This window comes from Cornus florida, unplaced genomic scaffold (genome assembly GCF_030987335.1).
Source record: "Cornus florida cultivar Cherokee Brave unplaced genomic scaffold, ASM3098733v1 CherokeeBrave_3.0.0_Hap2_Chr01, whole genome shotgun sequence".
NCBI lineage: Eukaryota > Viridiplantae > Streptophyta > Magnoliopsida > Cornales > Cornaceae > Cornus > Cornus florida.
The window spans coordinates 104,946,001-104,965,199 of record NW_026775571.1 but is presented as its reverse complement, the minus strand read 5'-3'; the positions used below and the strand labels follow the sequence as shown (position 1 = coordinate 104,965,199).

At 32.2% G+C, this 19,199-nt stretch overlaps 2 protein-coding genes across 3 annotated transcripts; one reads left to right on the top strand and one right to left on the bottom strand.

The window, feature by feature from the left end:
* Positions 1-1,413: 1,413 nt before the first annotated feature.
* LOC132311647 (protein TIFY 5A-like) lies at positions 1,414-2,796 on the bottom strand. Its single transcript, XM_059809661.1, has 3 exons — positions 2,535-2,796; positions 2,321-2,420; positions 1,414-1,791 (listed from the first exon to the last, which is right to left on the bottom strand). The coding sequence occupies exons 1-3, from the start codon at positions 2,618-2,620 to the stop codon at positions 1,597-1,599; spliced, it is 381 nt and encodes a 126-aa protein (XP_059665644.1). The 5' UTR covers positions 2,621-2,796; the 3' UTR covers positions 1,414-1,596.
* A 5,823-nt stretch (positions 2,797-8,619) lies between these two features.
* Positions 8,620-17,344, top strand: LOC132311635 (pyruvate dehydrogenase E1 component subunit beta-3, chloroplastic-like). 2 transcript variants are annotated; one of them, XM_059809651.1, is made up of 4 exons: positions 8,620-8,917; positions 9,068-9,165; positions 9,266-9,309; positions 16,193-17,344. In XM_059809651.1, the coding sequence occupies exons 1-4, from the start codon at positions 8,815-8,817 to the stop codon at positions 17,163-17,165; spliced, it is 1,218 nt and encodes a 405-aa protein (XP_059665634.1). In that variant the 5' UTR covers positions 8,620-8,814; the 3' UTR covers positions 17,166-17,344. The 2 variants fall into 2 exon arrangements, with proteins under 2 accessions (XP_059665634.1, XP_059665625.1); XM_059809642.1 differs by having other exon boundaries at positions 8,621-8,917; positions 9,068-9,171.
* Positions 17,345-19,199: the final 1,855 nt, after the last annotated feature.

The window sequence follows — 19,199 nt, the reverse complement described above, 5'->3', positions numbered from 1 at the left end:
TAACATGACTTTATTAAAGAAAAGAAAAAATTGTGTTTATAAAAAATATTAAGTGAAAAAATCGTCTAATAAAAAGCATTAGGTGAAATATATGAAACCTCTGCCCAAAACAAATTTTAGTTCCATTAAAAGCTCTACTAAGTTAAAGTTGATGTTTTTAACAGTTATCAAATATATTTAAACACAATTATTTTAAAAAAGTAAATAAATAAAAATGTTTTTAAGTAGTTAAAATGTAATTTCAAATGGACTTTCTTGTGGTGTAGGGTAGACAGAGAGACGCTGTGTAGGATGGCGGATTACATACACGGTTCCACCAACCCCTCTCTCGGTTTCCTGTCACATGCATGTGGACAAGCCCATCAACAACTAATAATCATCATCACGTGAGAATCACATGCAAACTTTCCATTAAAGTATTAAACCATACATCACATGTTAGCACTACCACCCTTTTTCTACCATTTGTTGTACGTGAGAGTATTGAATGGAATATGTGGATTTGAAATTATAAAAAATTTAGTTAGTTCAGTTTTTTTATTTTTTTTTATTGGGATATTCGTCCCGACTTATTTACAGGACCGTGCAAGATGCCTAAAGCTCGGACCATGTCTTAAATAATTCTTTATACATAAGAAATCAATCCTAAGATTTAATGCTATAAGTTAGAACTTTGAGCTAAATTTATTTCAATTTCAAATTTTAAGTGTCCATGGCATTATTATTCAGCATGCATTTGAATTAGTATGATGCGAAATTCATTCTATTCACTCAAAGCTGCATATGGCACATGAAAATTTAGTGAAATTAATCAATATCTTATTAAAGGCTAGAACTTAGTGATACTTTCTAAGTGACTGAATGTGTCATTTGCTAGAATAAAAAAAACCAAAGATTTTAAGTGCCCATGGCATTATTATTTAGCATGCATTTGAATTAGTATGATGTGAAATTCATTCTATTCACTCAAAGCTGTATATGGCACATGAAAATTTAGTGAAACTAATCAATATTAGAACTTAGTGATACTTTCTCACTTAAAGTGACTGAATGTGTCATTTGTCAGAATAAAAAAATGAAAGAAAACAAGTACAAAGAATACGTGTGTGGATTCTAAGAATTGTTAATGGGGTGGGGCCAATATTTTTTTGAGCAGCTAATACTAATAATATATATATTTTAAGACTAGGCTAAAATTACTTATAATAAATAAAATAAAAAAAAAAAATTGGAGTGGACTTGAGTCCACAAACAATATTGGGAGATCCTCATTGCGCACTGGAGTTGGGAGCGAGCCAACTGTGATTAAGATTTACTTAACAATGTCATCTAATAAAAATGTTATAAATATTAAAACTAATAAAAATAAAACACAAACATCAAATCTGCCCATTCTCATTATATGCCCCGGGAAACAATAATAAATTAATCAAATTAAATAACTAAAATTTGTTGCTTTAATAATATAAATTTTACATGCCCTGCAACCTCTCATTTTCTCACGAAGGATTTAATTCCAAGAAACTCTACAAAATCCCCTCACTTTTTTTCTCTTCAAACTAATGAATAATTAAAATTTCAAATTGGAATACAAATCTAACGGCTGTAAGGCGACATTGCTTGGCTCCGACACTTTCGCTTCTGGAGGAACCTCTGCAGAGATCTCTTCATGGAAAGACCAGCTGGGCTGTGCAATTGAGATTGTAACAATGGTGAAGACGGCTCTGAACCGGTTGGTGTTTTCAACTCTCCCTCCATTTCTCGTCTTGCATGCTGTATGATAGCTCTGGCCTGTAATACACACATGAACAAATTTATTAATAATAATTTACTCAAAAATAAAAATATATTAAATTTTATTCATTTTATTTATACAATTGAAATGAGAATTTAATATCTAGAATGAATATCGGATTAAGGTTAGAAAAGATATTAATTTTTTTTTTTTTTTTCTTTTCCTGAAATGCTAATATTCATTTATAAATTCCAAATTTTATATAGAAGCATTAAAAAAACTAGATCACATTCACAAATGAACTTTTAAACTTTGTCGGAAAATAGTGGGTAATTTTGTAAATGGCAGAAACATATTTTTGAAATCAAAATGTATAGATTTACATTCAATAACCCATAAAAATTCCATGTAATTAGAGCCCAGAATATAGAAATATGTAAATTATAATATAAATTGTAAGTTTGACTGCCGACAAGTCTTTCTAAATGCACTTTTAAATCGACGAGACATTTACCAACCATTAATCAATACATAAAATAGGTTATAAATGATATAGTGATGCGGAAGTGCATGAATTTTGCATACCTGAAGCTCTGTAACATCACAAGAGGTGACCCTTCCGTTATAGAAAATGGTTATCTGTTGCATCTCTTTCTCTTTTGGGCTTGCACTGAATATCTCGCGCCTTAATTAACACAAAGGAGAACAAAATCAGTATCATATAAATACATACACCGTACAATATATACATATATATATATATATATATGGGTTTGTGTGTGTAGAGAGAGAGACTTACATGGATTGATGGTGGTCGTCGTTGCAATCTGTGGAACACGAAGGAGCAGAAGGCGGTAGAAGACGGAGCTCTAGATTACAATTCATATTGGAGAGATGAGATGAGATTGATTTGTTGCGAAGATTTGAAGTTTAATAGGAGAAATTAAACCGAAGAGAGCATACAAATAGGTTTGTATATTTATATACAAATAATTATGTGTTCAATGTTCTTAGTCGTATATAAATGGTGGGTGTGGTTGGGGTCTCGTGAGTCATACATTAACTACTGTGCAACGTTTTTTAAATTACCTTTTAAAACACGAAACGCACAAAAAGGGAACCCACACGAAAATCGACGGTGTGACACTAAAAGCACGTGGAACACGGTTTTCCTACGCAACCACAAAAACCGCCACCTATACTACTTTCTGTTTTTGGATTCATACACGTGATTGAGACGGCTACAGCTTGCAAATATCTCTCTATAACGTGGGTTTTACTTCAACTGACCCATTCAATTCAACTTGATTTTTCTTTTATTTGTACTTCTGTTTTTGGAATGTAATATAACGGGATAATTTTCAAGCTTCTGGAAAACTAATATTTTATAATTTTTTGAATTGCTTGTCTAGACCGCCGAAATAAATCAACATGATCAAAATTAATTAAAAAAAGTTAAAGAAATTTCAAATGAACAATATGTGATTATATTATATTATATATATATTTTGATTCACGATTGTATTTGGGTGGATTTATGAGTTTATGTGCACAGCCTTATCAAGTATATGTGTCTATAAATATGGTGGTTGGTTGGTGGAGAAAGGGGGTGGTGGTAGGAGGTTGAGAGGGAATGGGTGAATGTGTAGAGGTGGAGAAAATAGAGTGACAAACTGGGGCGGAGCCAGAATCTTGAGATTGGGGGCTAAAATTATAAACAACAACCTAGCTAAAACTTTTGAAAATATATATATATATATATATATATATATATATATATATATATATATTATGTAGGCAAATTTTTTTTACTACTTATTATATTCATACAAAAATATATCTATCTAAACTTTTCCTAATTTATTTAAATAAAAAACTAGTTATTTAAAAAAAAATTCACCAAACTTTCTAAACAAACACAAACAAGATTTATGCCAAAATTATAAAAAAAAACTCAATTAAATAACTCTCTTTATTTGCAAGAAAAAAAAAAAAAAACGCAAACAAATTAATAAAATAAGAATTTAGATTCTTAAATCATTGATTTTGTAAAAATTAATTTCTTATAGAATTCTTATAAAAGCATTCCAATAAAAATAAATAAAAAGAAAAAAAAAAGTGATGGAAAGAATCATGTATGAGATGGAATTTTAGGAGATAATCACATTATAGAAAGAACGATATTTGAATTGAAATTTTAAAATAGCCACATTAAAAAAAATTGCGCCCCTTGCGGATAAAGCGAATAAATATAATAATGGTAAATTTTTTATTTTTTGGAATGCTATAATTATTAAAAACGAATATTATATATATATATATATTATATTCATTTTCCTATTATTTCCTACTTGATTTTATTATATATATGTATAATATATTATATGATAATGGAGAGTTGTGCCTCAAAATGTTGTAATTTTGAGGTACAAGATAAGATCGTATGATCTCCTCAATAGGAGGAGATTTAAATCCATTGGTCCGCTAGAAAGTACGAATATAGACACGGGACATCAGTACGTATGACACGATACAAATACAGCCATAGAAAAAAAAATAATAATTAGATACAAACACGGCCATAAAAAAAAAATAATAATTAGAACACATATACGACATTAATACGCCACTGAACCGTTGGTTAAAAAAAAAATATTATATATCATTATATTAAAATATATAATTTTTATTCATTTTATTTATACCATCATGAATGAAATCACTAATTTAAAGCTACTAGATAGATGTTTATTATTATTTTTATCCTAAATTATATATATATATATATATATATATATATATATATTAATTAACTCATAATACCTTTTAAATTGCATTGATTTCCATTTATCTAAAGAAAATTACTACAAAATCAATCCGCATTTTTGAAAGTTATTGACACATTCATGCCGTGCCTTAGTTGTGTACTAGTTGTGTCCAAAAAAATAAATAAAATGTTCAAATTTAAGGTCACTTTTAACCGTGTCCGACACGTGTCTAAACTGTGTTCTAATGTTTGACGCAGTTTAAGTTCAAGTGTCCAACATACACCACCCAAAATGAAGTATCGGTACTTTCTGGTTGGTCCATAATCATATTTCTATCTCAACATAGAGTAACGTAATAATTCAGTAATATATATAGTGAAATAATTCATTATAATTTTTTTTCTGTATAAAACTACAAATGTAGTTATTTATTTATTTTTGAAAGGCTGTGAAAGTATCTTTTATTATTACTTCACCTGCGGATACAAAAATATACTAAAATATTAAAAGCAGATATGAATGTTAATTTCTTCGTGGTATCGGTCCTTCTCATTCTCGACAACAACCTTTTTTCAATCAAATTTGTTTTTTACTGCCTTAATTTATCCAATCCCATATGTTCAACTAAAGTACTTCAGCCGCTTTCTTTGAGCGTTATTGAAAGTCGGCCAATTTTTTTAATGCTTTATTATAAGGTAGAGGTGGATTGTCTGATCTGGCAGGCACTTTTGGTTCTTGAAGAGCAAGAGGCAGTGAGAAGACTATTATATACATTAATTTGGTCGGCTTTAGACTATCTAACGACGAAAGTCTTGTGTACTAAATTATATATATAAAAAATTATATATATATTAGTGTATATTAAGATCTGTAATTTAAGTATATCTTCTATTTTTTAAAAGTGAAAGAAAGAGAGTTTGAACCTTCTATAAGCATTATATGAGTTATTTGTCTGACAAAAAAAAAAAAAAAAGGAAAAAAAAAGAGAGGTATACCTATTGGAGTATCCCGTGAAGAGGGTGAGAGACGTAAGGTCACATAATTACACAATTTTTTATCTTAAATTGATGTGAGTTTGAGTACACAATTATTTATCTTAAATCGATGTGAGTTTGAGTTATGTGTAATTCTAATTTAAACCTACCTTAATACTTTAGATGAAATGACTCAAAATTTCTGTGAGACTTTATCATTTTTAAGTTTTTAAATACGTAACAAAAATTCTTAAACATGATACTAATTCTGAAGAAAATTAACCAAATAGAAGCAAAGTTTTGCCCTACTTGTAAATATGAGAATGTGACTGTGTAAAAAGTCAAGAGATATGAATATAATCCGACTTGTAATTATAATTAACTAAATCCGAAAGAAAAAAAGAAAAAAGGTGTATTAGAGTATACCCGTGAAGAGGAAGAGGGTGATAGAGGTAAGGTTACATAATTGCACAATTCATAATTTAAATCGAAGTGAGTTTGAGTTGCACGTGACCCTATCTTCATCCTTCAAATAAAATGATTCGCAATTTCTGTGAAAAATTGTCATTTTGAAATTTTGAAATACCTAACAAAAAAATTATTATAGTTAAACATGATATCATTTTTCAAGAAAATTAACCATACCTAAACAAAGTTTTGCCTTACTCGTAAATATGAGAATGTGACTGTGTATAAAAACATAGACATATTCAATTCATATTCTTGATCTGATTTGTAATTATAATTAACTAAAGCCTATTTGTAATTATAATTACATAAATCCGACTTTTATATATATATATCAAATTTATTTAAATTTTTAATTATTATTGCTTGACGTCTCTGAATTGACCATGCATGGCTCAATTTTATTCAATTTGTGAACATATTTAAGAAGGAATTCTAATATTTTTCCATGGAACCAAACAAGTCAAGTGGCTTGTAAGGCCAAAATCCCTTCCGATACACCAGATCCGGAGGAAAAAGGAGGAGATTTGGCGGCTGTTGAGATGTCAATTAAATCGGTGGCCTACAATTTTTAAGCTATTACCTTTGTGGTTCAGCAATACCCCAACTCGTTCTCTCTTCCATTAAGCCACGTGCCCAAAATTTCCGTATGCCACGTGATCGGTGATTTCCATAAGGCCGACTAACCAAACTGTAGGAAAACTGGCTCGCTGTGTAAACCGTACTAGAAGTGGTACAGAATGCAACCAGACCTTATCGCATCCTGTTTTTGAAAGTGTACAAAGTGGTCAGTTGGCAGCATATATATATATATATATATATATATATATACCGTAAAGACTATACTCAGATCTTCACTGATAAGAATTTATATTATTTTGATCGGTGATGTGAACTAATAACACATTAGTACGTCCTCTTTTAATTGTCATATTAGATTTGATAATTAATCATCATATCTAATTCGATATGTGAATATATATCCTATTATTTTTTATTTACTAATTAAATATGACATGTTTATATGTTATTGGTCTAAATCAATAGTCAGAATGGCGTAAATCCCATCTAAGTATATCTCATATAATAATAGCCTTTTCATGACTCTGTGCCTAGCTTTTGAATTCTCAACAACAACGTACAACAACAGATTGCAATATTATATAATATAAGCTTTTATATATATAAAATTACAGGTGCAAAGCCAATCTAATTACTAGCTCGTACGATTTTATTTAAATGTATTTTGAAACATGTTTTTGTTTTGTCTTTTGGGCAAGACCATATGATTAAAATGATGATTTGATTTGTGCCTTATCTTTATGAATCAGCCTGGCCCACTATGTATGTTCCCATACATTTCTCCAAGTCGGGCCCAATCCAGCCTGAAAAATCAGCACAAAGCCCAGGCCTGGCCTAATAAATATAGGTTAGAACACTCTACATTCAAGTCAATTTTGTGGCATAAAAGATGGTCAATTTTCTTGCAAAAAACAGTGGATTCATTTGAATATTGATAAATTGTACCGTAGAAAATGACATGGTTGAACCATGTAAAGAGCCATTGAAAAAGGGTTTCCATACAGATGCTCATTCTGAACTGTTATGCAATGGAAATAGCATGAATATATAAAACAACATCAAAGATTAATAATTAAGGCTGAAAAGAGAAACACAAATGCTTTTTTTATTTATTTTGCCAACAAAGAGAAGGAGGAAAAAACAAAAACACAATATATTGGTAGAATGAGTCTTTGCCACCCGATCAACATTTTCAAAATTCTCCCTTGTGCACTGAATGATTCACTGCTGAAGTTAAAAGGAAGTGAATCTCCTCTTATTTTGGAAGGGTCTCGTGCACTGTGTTGTACATCAAATGGTGTCGTTTTTGGCAAAGGCGGATCCAGCCTTTCTAAATGGGTTGGGTTAATTTTGGACTGGACTAATTTTGGACTGGGCTACCATTACTATTTTTTTTTTTTTTTTTTGGGCTACGCTTAAAGTATAATTTTTTTTTTTTTGGGGTGGGCCCTTGGATCCGCCCTTGGTTTTTGGAGTATGGACCACGACACGGGATAGTGTAGAATCTCCGCACGACATTCTTTGATTACGTGCTATGGACCAAAACAACGTTATTTTGGTGCACAATACCATACCCATGGTCAATTGAGAGGTCATTCTGATACGAGGATAGTACAAACGAACCTATTAAGGATTCAGCGGAGTTGCCTCCATTGAATTTTTTTATTTTTTATTTTTAAAAATTACTTAAAAATTTGTAAGAATCTTAAAAACGTCTCTATATTTTTGTAAAAATCATAAAAATACCACACTCAATTTCTAATAATATCCTATTACATATATATGTATGTATTATATTGTTCAAAAGAATCAAAACCATCCTATCTCATACAATTCTATGTCACCAGGGACACAGGTGAAGTCTGATGCACTAGATTTGTCCCTCAAGGCATTGACGAGCTGTTTGTTTAGGTTTATCCGTTGAGGACAGGGTGGGTCCACCTACAAAGAGCTATGGACCACAAACTACGTAAAATGTAATTTTATAGACAATATAAGGATAGTTTTGTCATTCAATACCACTAGAGAAATTGTAAAATGTCACTCTCGTCCCTCAATGATATACGTGGCCAGGCCTACTTTGGTGTCATAATGGTTCTGTTTGCAAAGTGATTATACCAGAGTAGGCGATGGAAGCGAGGTATTTACGCCTCCCCGCCACGCCACTTTCTCTCTCTAAAATCACTCACCCTCTCCGTTTCAAGTGAATTATTATTTCTTCCTTCATTTTCTTCAGCTTTCTCGATATTTTGTCGACTCTGGAAATTATAGCTTTTATCTGAATTGAATGGCTGCGATTTTTCAAGGAATCGGAGCTTCGACAGCTCTCTCATCCACCAATTCGTTCGATTCCAAGAGATTTCGCTTCATATCTCGCAGATTGTCCTCAGGTTCAGTGTGTTAAGTCTCTCACCTGCTTCAATTGTGACGTCATTTAATATGTATTCAATGAAATTTGTGATGGGTCGTGTGAAATTTGGAAAATTATATGTTTGGTTTTAATTGTTCGACTATTTAATAATTGTGTTTCTTTGTTTCAGGAAGTAAAGATAGTTTTTTTGTGGTTACATCTGTTGGGAGGATTAACCTTTGTTTGAATTCAAGAGGTCGCAGAGCTGAACAGTTGATTACCAATGCAGTTGCAGTTCTCTCTCTCTCTATATATATATTATATTTCTAGTTAAACATGAAATGGCGGTTTGTTTGGATTTAAATATGATATTGCTTGTGTTTTGCAGACAAAAACAGATAGTTCGGGAGCTTCAATAGCATCTAAACCCGGGTATGGTTAATTCTTATATATATATATATATATATATATATATATGCAATGCTTGAGTATTCTGATAAATTATTGTTTACCTCAATCAATCATGCTTTACTATATTTTGTTTCCTATAGAATTTTAATTCATATTGAATCTTCGCTGTATGCAAAGAAAACTGAAGAAAAGAAATGGATAAGAAATTTAGATCTGTCATTTACTATTTCTTACTTTTGTAAGGACCAAAAGGGAAAAAATGATAACTCAACTTAAGCAAATGGTTGTTCGAAGCCTGGTTGAACTGATACTTTATTTCTCGGCTACCAATTGAACAATAAAGTATTAGTTTTCTCCAGATCCTAGGCAACCAAAAATGGTATGGAAGGATATTTAGTTACATTTCCTGATCTTTTGGTTCAACAAAGTCAAATTTTTAGGTAAAAGAACTTCTTTCCAAAAGCGATACTTTTCCTAGTCACTATCTCATGAATCTGCACTATTTGAATGGAGGTTTTTCATTTCTGGCTGTCCTTTGAGGTACTAACATGGTCGTGATAATCCTATTTTTTTGAAATTGTGGCTATAGAAGTTTTTCTATTTCCTTTAGTTGAACCAAAACTAGGTTATCATTTTGACATAGCCCGATTTGACCATCTTCACCTCCACCTCCTGAAGCAAAGTCTTTCCCATTTCATTAATATTGGCAAAATGCTATTTTGTTGAGTGCTGTTGTCCCATAATTGCTGTCATTAACAAATAAAATTTGAGGATATACATTGCTGAACTTGCTTAAAGTTTTTTCATTTTTGGCCATTTTTTGCTTAAGTAGTGCAATTCTATATGTGGAGCATTTTGATTCATGGCGGCAGTCAAAATGATGTTTCTTCTATTTAAAGTGAGTTTCGATGATCTACTATTTCTGTAGTGAAAAAGTAATTGGTGTGCTTCCTTGTAGGATCTTTTTAGCCTTTTCCTTTTCATCTGAATGCACATCATCAATGTCTCTTCACATGTGGGTCTAACGTTTCATTACATGTTCATTTTTAATTTGATGAATGCAGATATTTTTTATATTACTAATATCTTTTGACCATGGTTGTCAAATTGCAAATCATATCACATTTGGAGTTCTAGATTTATATTATTGTGTATCACATCAGAACATTTCATGTATAGAAAGATAACATTTAATTCATAGATCTGAATTAAGAAAAATTGAAAATAATAAGCAGAAGCATCAAAAACTGGATATGATTCTGTTCACAAGATGTTATATACATTTAAATGACAAATTAAATGTCCAAGTTTCATGCCATGATAATAGAAATTGAAAACTAAAGTGCTGTAAAGATATTCTTTAGGTTTATGGCAGTACATTCCCTCGCATTAGCTAATGAAAATCAGAAATGACAAAAACCTGAAATCTAAATGTTTTCAATGGTTCAATTTTTTTTTTTTTAAAATAAAAAATATGGTTGCTAACGTTCTGAAATTTACTTGTCTTTAATATTTATGCAACATATTATTTGTAATATGTTATCATCTTTTTTATATCATAGTTGTAAATTTGAATTCTTATAATGAATGGGTATCCAGTTATTTAGAATCGTAAACTGTCAGATGCATTGACAACTTCGAAAGTAGATGGATAATAATAGGATATAGGTATACATATAGAAACAAAAAATATATATGAAAATGTATGATCTAGTAATAATGACGGTAGCTTCAGATAATAGGTAAGGTGCTCACCATATTTGTCCTATCCTATTCGATATTTATTTATTTATTTATCAGTTTTTTGTATTTATTTACTTTTAACTTTTCCCCCCCTCATGATAAGAAGGAATTCTTTTGCCCTGTCCGCACTCATCAACCAATTTCATTATCGACACCGGCATATGCATTTTTAACAAATTTAAAACCAAAGCATAATTATGGAATACAAATATTTTGAATAGAGAATTCCCATTTCTTAACTATCTCTTTCAAAGGTTTTTGTTTAACCTTTTAAAATTTCTCTCTCTCTTTGTATTATTTATATCTTTATTTCCTAGGCACCAATAAGTTCAATAACCCAATCAATGTTTAAATCTCTTTCAAAGGTTTTTGTTTAACCTTTTTAAATTTCTCTCTCTCTTTGTATTATTTATATCTTTATTTCCTAGGCACCAATAAGTTCAATACCCCAATCAATGTTTAAATGCATTGTTCTTTTGTTTCATTCTTCTTTTATTACCCCCCCAAAAAAAAAAAAAAAAAAAAAACCCTAACAAAAAAAAAATCCAAATGACTATAGAAACTTGTACACAGTTTTAAAAGATTTTCATGAGCTCCAAAAATTTCATTCAGCTAAAACCACCAAAATATATATTATGACAATAGATGCACTTTGAATACATTTTAGTATTCCCATTATTACAATAATTGATAGAATTAGAGTGATCTCATGTGGGATCATTAGTTGTCTTTTCACTCATCAACCATTTATAATAAAAAATGAAAAATGTGCAAACTATGTTAAATGCTCATCTCAAAGGTCAAAGCACAAAATTCACGTTCAGGTATAAAATGTTGGATTAAAAAGGTTTCCCTTGGCAAAGTAGGAATATGTGGAAGAAAAGATTTCTGAATTAGAGTTTTATAGAGAGAGATCATAAATTCTTTTGTGTATTCAGATAAGAGTGTTGAAGAGGGAAGAGAGTCATGGATGGTATATTTTAACCTTAAAGTTCTTAAAAGGACCTTGGGAAGTTTTTGGAGAATAAAAGCATAAACTAAAAAGATTTTTTGGCTGTCACTTGTGAGGTTTTCGATTAGCTATTGTGTTGCATGATTTGTTTTCATGTTGCAAATCATGTGATGTTGGGAATGGGTGCGGTACAAAGCCAAGTGTGGATTACAATTGACATTTAGTTTTAATAAAATCTGAGTTTTTATTATTATTTGTGATTGGATGATTTATGTACATAGGGAGGAGTCCCTTGTATAGGAGATATTAATCATCAGTATTCATAATTATAAACATTCATTAATAGAATTGGGCATTCTATTGATATTATTCCTAATATTATTTGAATAAATATAACAAGCTGGTTTCTATATGATAAAATGGGCTTTCTCGGTTATTTGAGTGTAAGACTCAAGACCACACGTGTTAGTGTGTATTGCATTGAACTGGATCAGGATAAGTAGAAAATTACTTAAACCATCATAAGTAATTTACCTTACTAAAGCAAATTAACTCTTAATTATGAGAGGTTTATGAATTTTGGTTCATTGTCTTGGTTACATTAATTTACAATGGGTGAGATCTTTTACAAGTTCAATATACCTTGTATTTTGTGTAATTGTTGATTATGGGCTTTGGAACATACTTCTGAGGATGAAATCCATATGGTATTATATTTTGGTTTGGCTTGTTTGATCACATAAAACTGGCCAGTTATATTTAATAAATTATTTATTTATTTATTAAATATATTATTTTCTCAAATAAACTTTATGTGAGCAAACTGGTTAAAACCAAGTGGCCAAAATATGGATTAATTGGGATATTGAATCGATGGTGGTATTTATTATCCAAACAACTAATTAACATGGATGGGCTGATTTGCAATATTTAGTATTTTCAGTGGCTTCTTTATTTATGTATTTTGAGTGCAGTTATTTTCATTTAGTGGAATTGAAATTAATTTATGGACTTATTGGGTCAAGAGTTGACAAGCCATTTAATTGGGCTATTGGAGCCAAGGTATGGATAGGCCCATCTTGTAATATCCTGATTTTCATTGAGATTTTTATTGTTTATTAATGTCAATTTAATCTAAGTCTACAAATTTAATTCAATTGGTAAAACTAAATTTATAAATTTGATTGAAAACAATAGATATAGGAATTGATTAATAAAATTTTACTTGCGAGTGGGAGAAAAGTGTAAGATATGAGAAATATAAGGTGTAAAATAAGTCTAGGTGAAAATTATAAATAAAGGAAGTAGGTGGTTTAAAAGTAAATAAAATGAAACAGAGAATTGTGGCTTGATGTCTTAATGACAATTGTGCATGTTTTATGTGTCATGTATGCATGTGTATTCTAGTTAGAAAAAAAAACGTGGTTTCCCTAAAGCCAGAGTGGCTGGTATGTCTTTTTTATTTTTTTTGGAAGTTGTGGCTAGTATGTTATATATACATATATACATACACACACACACACGGATAGTTGCCAAAAAGGGTTAAAATTTATTTTGCATGGAAGGGACAAGTGTCCTTAGAAAATATTCTGGAACACTTGTATAACATACTAGTGTCTTGTTAAAAAAAAAAAAAAAAAAGGAGCAGGTCACATGTAGCATTTGTTTGCCTATGGTCTCATGCATAAAATAATTGTAGATATAGTAATAGGACATTTGTACATGGAAGACATTTGGACTTAAAGGGCCACTACACACACACACATATATATACTGTAACATTTGTTTCCATTATATAAATACATAAGAAAGGAAACAAAAGAGAGGAAGGAGTCTCTCTTTTCTCTCCTTTGTTTCCTTTCTTTTGTATATATATTGGAGACAAATATTATAATATCTAAATGTGGTGATCCCTTAAGTCCAAATGTCTTCATGTACAAATATCCTATTTGTTGAAGAATTTAAATATTAAAGTTACACCCTCTTTAACAACTTAAGCTTTTAGCGTAATTGGTAGTTAACATGGTATTAGAGCCAAATGTCTCAAGTTCAAACCTCACTGTCATCTTGATAATTAAAATTGAAAACACATGTTGGACCAAAAGAAGGCCACACATGTGAGGGGCGTGTTGAAGGATTTAAATATTAAAATTATGCCCTTTTTGACAGCTTAAGCTTTTAAAATAGATGGTGGTTAACACTATTGATGTATCTACAAGTGTTTTATGCATGAGAGCATAGGCAAACAAATGCTACACATGACCTCTTTTTTTTCACAAAACATTTGTTTTGTGTCTCGACACTTGTATGCTATACAAGTGTTGAGAATATTTTCCAAGGGACACTTGTCCCTTCCATGCAAAATAAATTTGAACATTTATTTTGTTAGAAGCTATTTGACAACTATACATGTATATATATATATATATGTATATATATAAGATACTAGCTTAAGCTACACATTGCTTTAGCTTGTATTTAACATAAAACATGCACATATGTTATCAAGATATTGAGCCACACTTCCTATTTTCATTTGATTTACTTTTAAACCACCCACTTCCTTTATTTATTTTACAACTTATATCTCTTATATCTTACACTTGTGGCGGCCAACCCTAAGGAGAACGTGAGTGTGCGCAAGTCTAAATTCTCTTTCTCTTTTAAACCCTAATTCCTAATTTGAAGCCCACCCTTCCTAAGTTTGTGGATTCCACACAAGGTCACAGGAGTAATGATCAAGAGGAGAATTGAAGCTCAAGAATTCAAGATTGTTCAAGAAAGATATAGAGTGTTCTCATATTGACAATCAACAAGTTGTCCTAAGGTTGTTTTTCTTCTCTTTCTTAACTGGTTCACAAAAAAAATGATATTTTTTTTGCTTCCGCTATGAAAATCGTTTTCCAACAGTTATTCCCCTTTGATCTGCATAGATTCACTAAGTTATGGGAGTCTCAACTATTCATATCCAATAGGGGGTAAGATCCTAACATGGCCTTTTTAAAATGTTTCCTGTAACTGAAAATTCCCTCATTCTTTCAAAAATCTGAAACGATGGTGTAATAATGATGTTGTTGTTAATACAGAGGCCAGACTTAAATGACATGAGATTCTACATAACATAGATTTTTTATATTATTATTATTATTTAAAAAAAAAAAAAAAGGTGGCACAAGAATGCAAGAGCAATGTTGTTTTTAAACTTAATGTACATGATACATATATTTTTATTTGGGAAAAGAAAACCTGTGTTATTATTATTATTATTTTGGGTAAAATGTCAAAAGTCAAGAGCGCCAGTTAGGAAGAGTGACTTAGTCCATATTGAGGGTAATACTAGTTGAAGAGGAAGACCAAAGTTAATGTGGGTAAGTTAGTAAGGAAGGATTTGATAACATATGGGTTGACTGAGGCCATGGCCCATGGCCTTAGATAAAGTGGAATGTAAAAATACGATTCATGTAAGCTGACCCCCAAGGATATGATAACATATGGGTTGACTGAGGCCATGGCCCATGGCCCTAGATAAAGTGGAATGGAAAAATAGGATTCATGTAGCCGACCCACAAGTAGTTGGGAAAAAGGCTTTGGTGGTGGTGGTTGATGCCAAAAGTCAAGTCTGAATTTATCTTATCTTGTTTCTAGTGTTTAAAATCATGTACTAATGTACTAATGTTACGATTGGTCGCATATCAGGGATACACATTATTTTACCTCTAAAATAGTAAAATGTACCAAATTGTATGCACTATGAGATGCTGGTAAGTATGCTCCTGACTTTGACTTGTCTCTCTTTTATATGATATTAGTTCTACTTGACTTTTGATAAGTACAGTATTAGCTTTGGGTGTATCATATGACGATAATGTACCACATCTTTGTGACTAATTATTTGTCCTTGCATTCAACTTTAGCTTGTGACAGCTACATACTAAAGAAAATGACGTTCCGTTTGCTTCATGCATATAAATGGCTAAAAGGAACTGCAAAAACATTAAATTGCATTGGGCTGCAGCCCCATGTTGTATACATATTTGTTATTCCTATGGCTTCATAGATACTTGAAGTTACAGTTGACAGAATTAACTTTGTTTCCTTGGGAATGAGTTGCATTAGACTGCAGTTCAATGTTATATCCATATTTGTTATTCCTATGGATTCATTTTTTGTTGAATTTACAGTTAACAAAATTAACTCTATACCCGTTAGGCATGAACTTTTACTTTTTGAAGCACTTCGTGAAGGCCTGGAAGAAGAAATGGACAGAGATCCCCATGTGTGTGTAATAGGTGAAGATGTGGGTCACTATGGAGGCTCATACAAGGTGACAAAAGGCCTGGCTGTGAAGTATGGTGACCTCAGGGTTCTTGACACCCCTATTGCTGAGAACTCTTTCACTGGCATGGCCGTTGGTGCTGCCATGACTGGCCTGCGGCCAATTGTTGAGGGAATGAACATGGGGTTTCTCCTCCTAGCTTACAACCAGATTTCCAACAATTGTGGCATGCTCCACTACACGTCCGGTGGCCAATTCACCATACCAGTGGTTATTCGAGGACCTGGTGGAGTCGGCAGGCAGCTTGGGGCTGAGCATTCACAGCGCCTCGAGTCATATTTCCAATCAATCCCAGGTATCCAAATGGTGGCATGCTCGACCCCTTATAACGCCAAGGGTTTGATGAAAGCTGCCATCCGAAGTGAGAACCCAGTGATACTCTTTGAGCACGTCTTGCTCTACAACCTCAAGGAAAGGATACCAGATGAAGAGTATGTTCTAAGTCTCGAGGAAGCAGAGATGGTTAGGCCTGGGGAACATGTCACTATTCTAACCTATTCCAGAATGAGGTATCATGTGATGCAGGCTGCCAAGACACTGGTGAACAAGGGGTATGATCCTGAAGTCATTGATATCAGGTCGCTGAAACCATTTGATCTTCACACCATCGGGAATTCAGTGAAAAAGACACATCGTGTGCTGATCGTGGAGGAGTGCATGCGGACAGGTGGAATTGGTGCGAGCTTGACAGCAGCTATTAATGAGAATTTCCATGATTATTTGGATGCCCCAATTGTATGTTTATCATCACAGGATGTGCCTACGCCATATGCTGGGACATTGGAAGAATGGACTGTGGTTCAACCTGCCCAGGTTGTGACGGCTGTTGAGCAGCTCTGCCGGTAGTAGCAGCATTTGAAGCAGTTGCGACAAAGTTGCAGTTCTAGTAGTGTTGTCATCTTCCTATGTATGCTAGTTTTATAATTTGCAGCTTCACTTTGAATTTTTAGTTATTTTAAATTTTTATTAGGGATTTTATGTTTGCTAAAAACTTGCAGTTAGTTTATTCTTTTTCTTCACTTGCATGATGGGTGTTATTATCCTCTCCCTAGAAAATAGTTAAGACAGAGTGACACACACAAAACACACAGACACCCATCGTATATAAAGTCACACACAAGCTCCCATGTGACACAAGCTCCCATGTGAATGCAAATAAAGACTGAAAGCACATTGAATTAATGCCTTGGGCTTTATCTAGTGCTATCAGTTATGTTATGTGGGATGTGATTTATTTTTGGGCCTCGTTGGGCTTTTGGCCTGTTTTGCAGTTTGAAAACCCTCCACATGCAATCTTCGGCACAAATGATTTAGGAGTCTTTGTGCGAGCCCCGTATGCTGTGAGAGTCGCACGCATGGTGATGGTGTATGAAGGGGTTCGTGTCACGTGTGGTGTGATGGTTGGACCTATACTGTTATCGATGACATATAGTGATAAATTGATAATAGTCACTTAAACATATTTATTTTTACTAATGTGTCAAGATATAATTGATTAATAACACTAATTATGTGACATATATGACTGAAGTCTTTATAGACCTCAACAATGATAATATGTGATAAATCTTTTAACTAAATGCCTTAAATAAATGTTTGTATGGATGTTACATGAATATTACTACATTATGACTCTCTTCAAATTTTACAATAATAAGAATTTTTGTTAATGGGACTAGCCCGCATCCCATAATTCCCATTACGAGAAAGGATTCTCCTCTTGGGAATTTTTTTTATTGAATAATGGGAAGATTTAATTCTATGATTTAGATTCAGTTACGTTATTCTTTTTTTTACATACTTATAATTTTACATTTTAAATGATGACGTGATTAAATCAGTGCTTATAATTTTACATTTTAAATAATGACGTGATTAAATCTGTGCCGATTGTAATGAAGATTATATATATTCTCAATTTAAAATGCACGGGATGATCCGGATCCCATTTTTTTTTTCCGGAATTTTCCGGGTCCCACCTTGTAACCAAAGAAAAGTGTTGGAGAGAAGGTGGCAGCTGTGCACGGGTGAGAATGCCTCGTGTCCGGCATTATTGTAAACATGATGACATAGGAAAGAAGGATTGGGGCATTGGATGTGGGGTCCAGTAGGAAACTCTTTTGACATCATGAGTGATGACACACAAACTCAATCCCTTAATTTGGCCCGACCATTTTCCGGAGGTTAAACAAACTATCGTCATTTTGGTAGCGGTCTCTCTCTATCTCTCTATATACATAAATATGTGTATATTATATCTTTCTCTCTTCATTTAGTCCTATTTCGCACTCCAAGTTACTAGGATTCTTCACGAATATATAGTCCGGCTCTCTCCCTACGAATTAATGTTAAACAAACTTTCATGCCAATCGTCATTTTAATTGGCTTTTCTTTCTGGATTTGCTTTCTTCTCTCTCTCTCTCTCTCTCTATATATATATATATATAAATTGTGTGTCTGCAATGCATCTGGCCCTGTTTGGAACTCCAAGTTACTAGGACTCTAGTTACGCAAGTGTAAAAAGAAATCACATGGATAATGTCAACTATGATGTATGAGAATCAGGAATTCAGGAAGCAAAATGTCAGCATATACCGTACTACTATATAAATATAGTATATGTTTTTGATAAATAAAGATAGAAAAGACATATATGGGATACATAAGGAGCTTTCAAACCATGAAAGGACATGCAACTAACACATGTCAATTAAGATTGAAGCTCACAAGTTGTTCATTTTGCTTACACAAAATTACATCAATGATAGGTGGACTTACCAAGATTCCCGGGAACCCTAGCTTCTCTTGCATTCCTACCCATTCCATTATGGAATCTTGCATCACTATTAATGATACGTACGTGGCTCCAATTATTTTGCA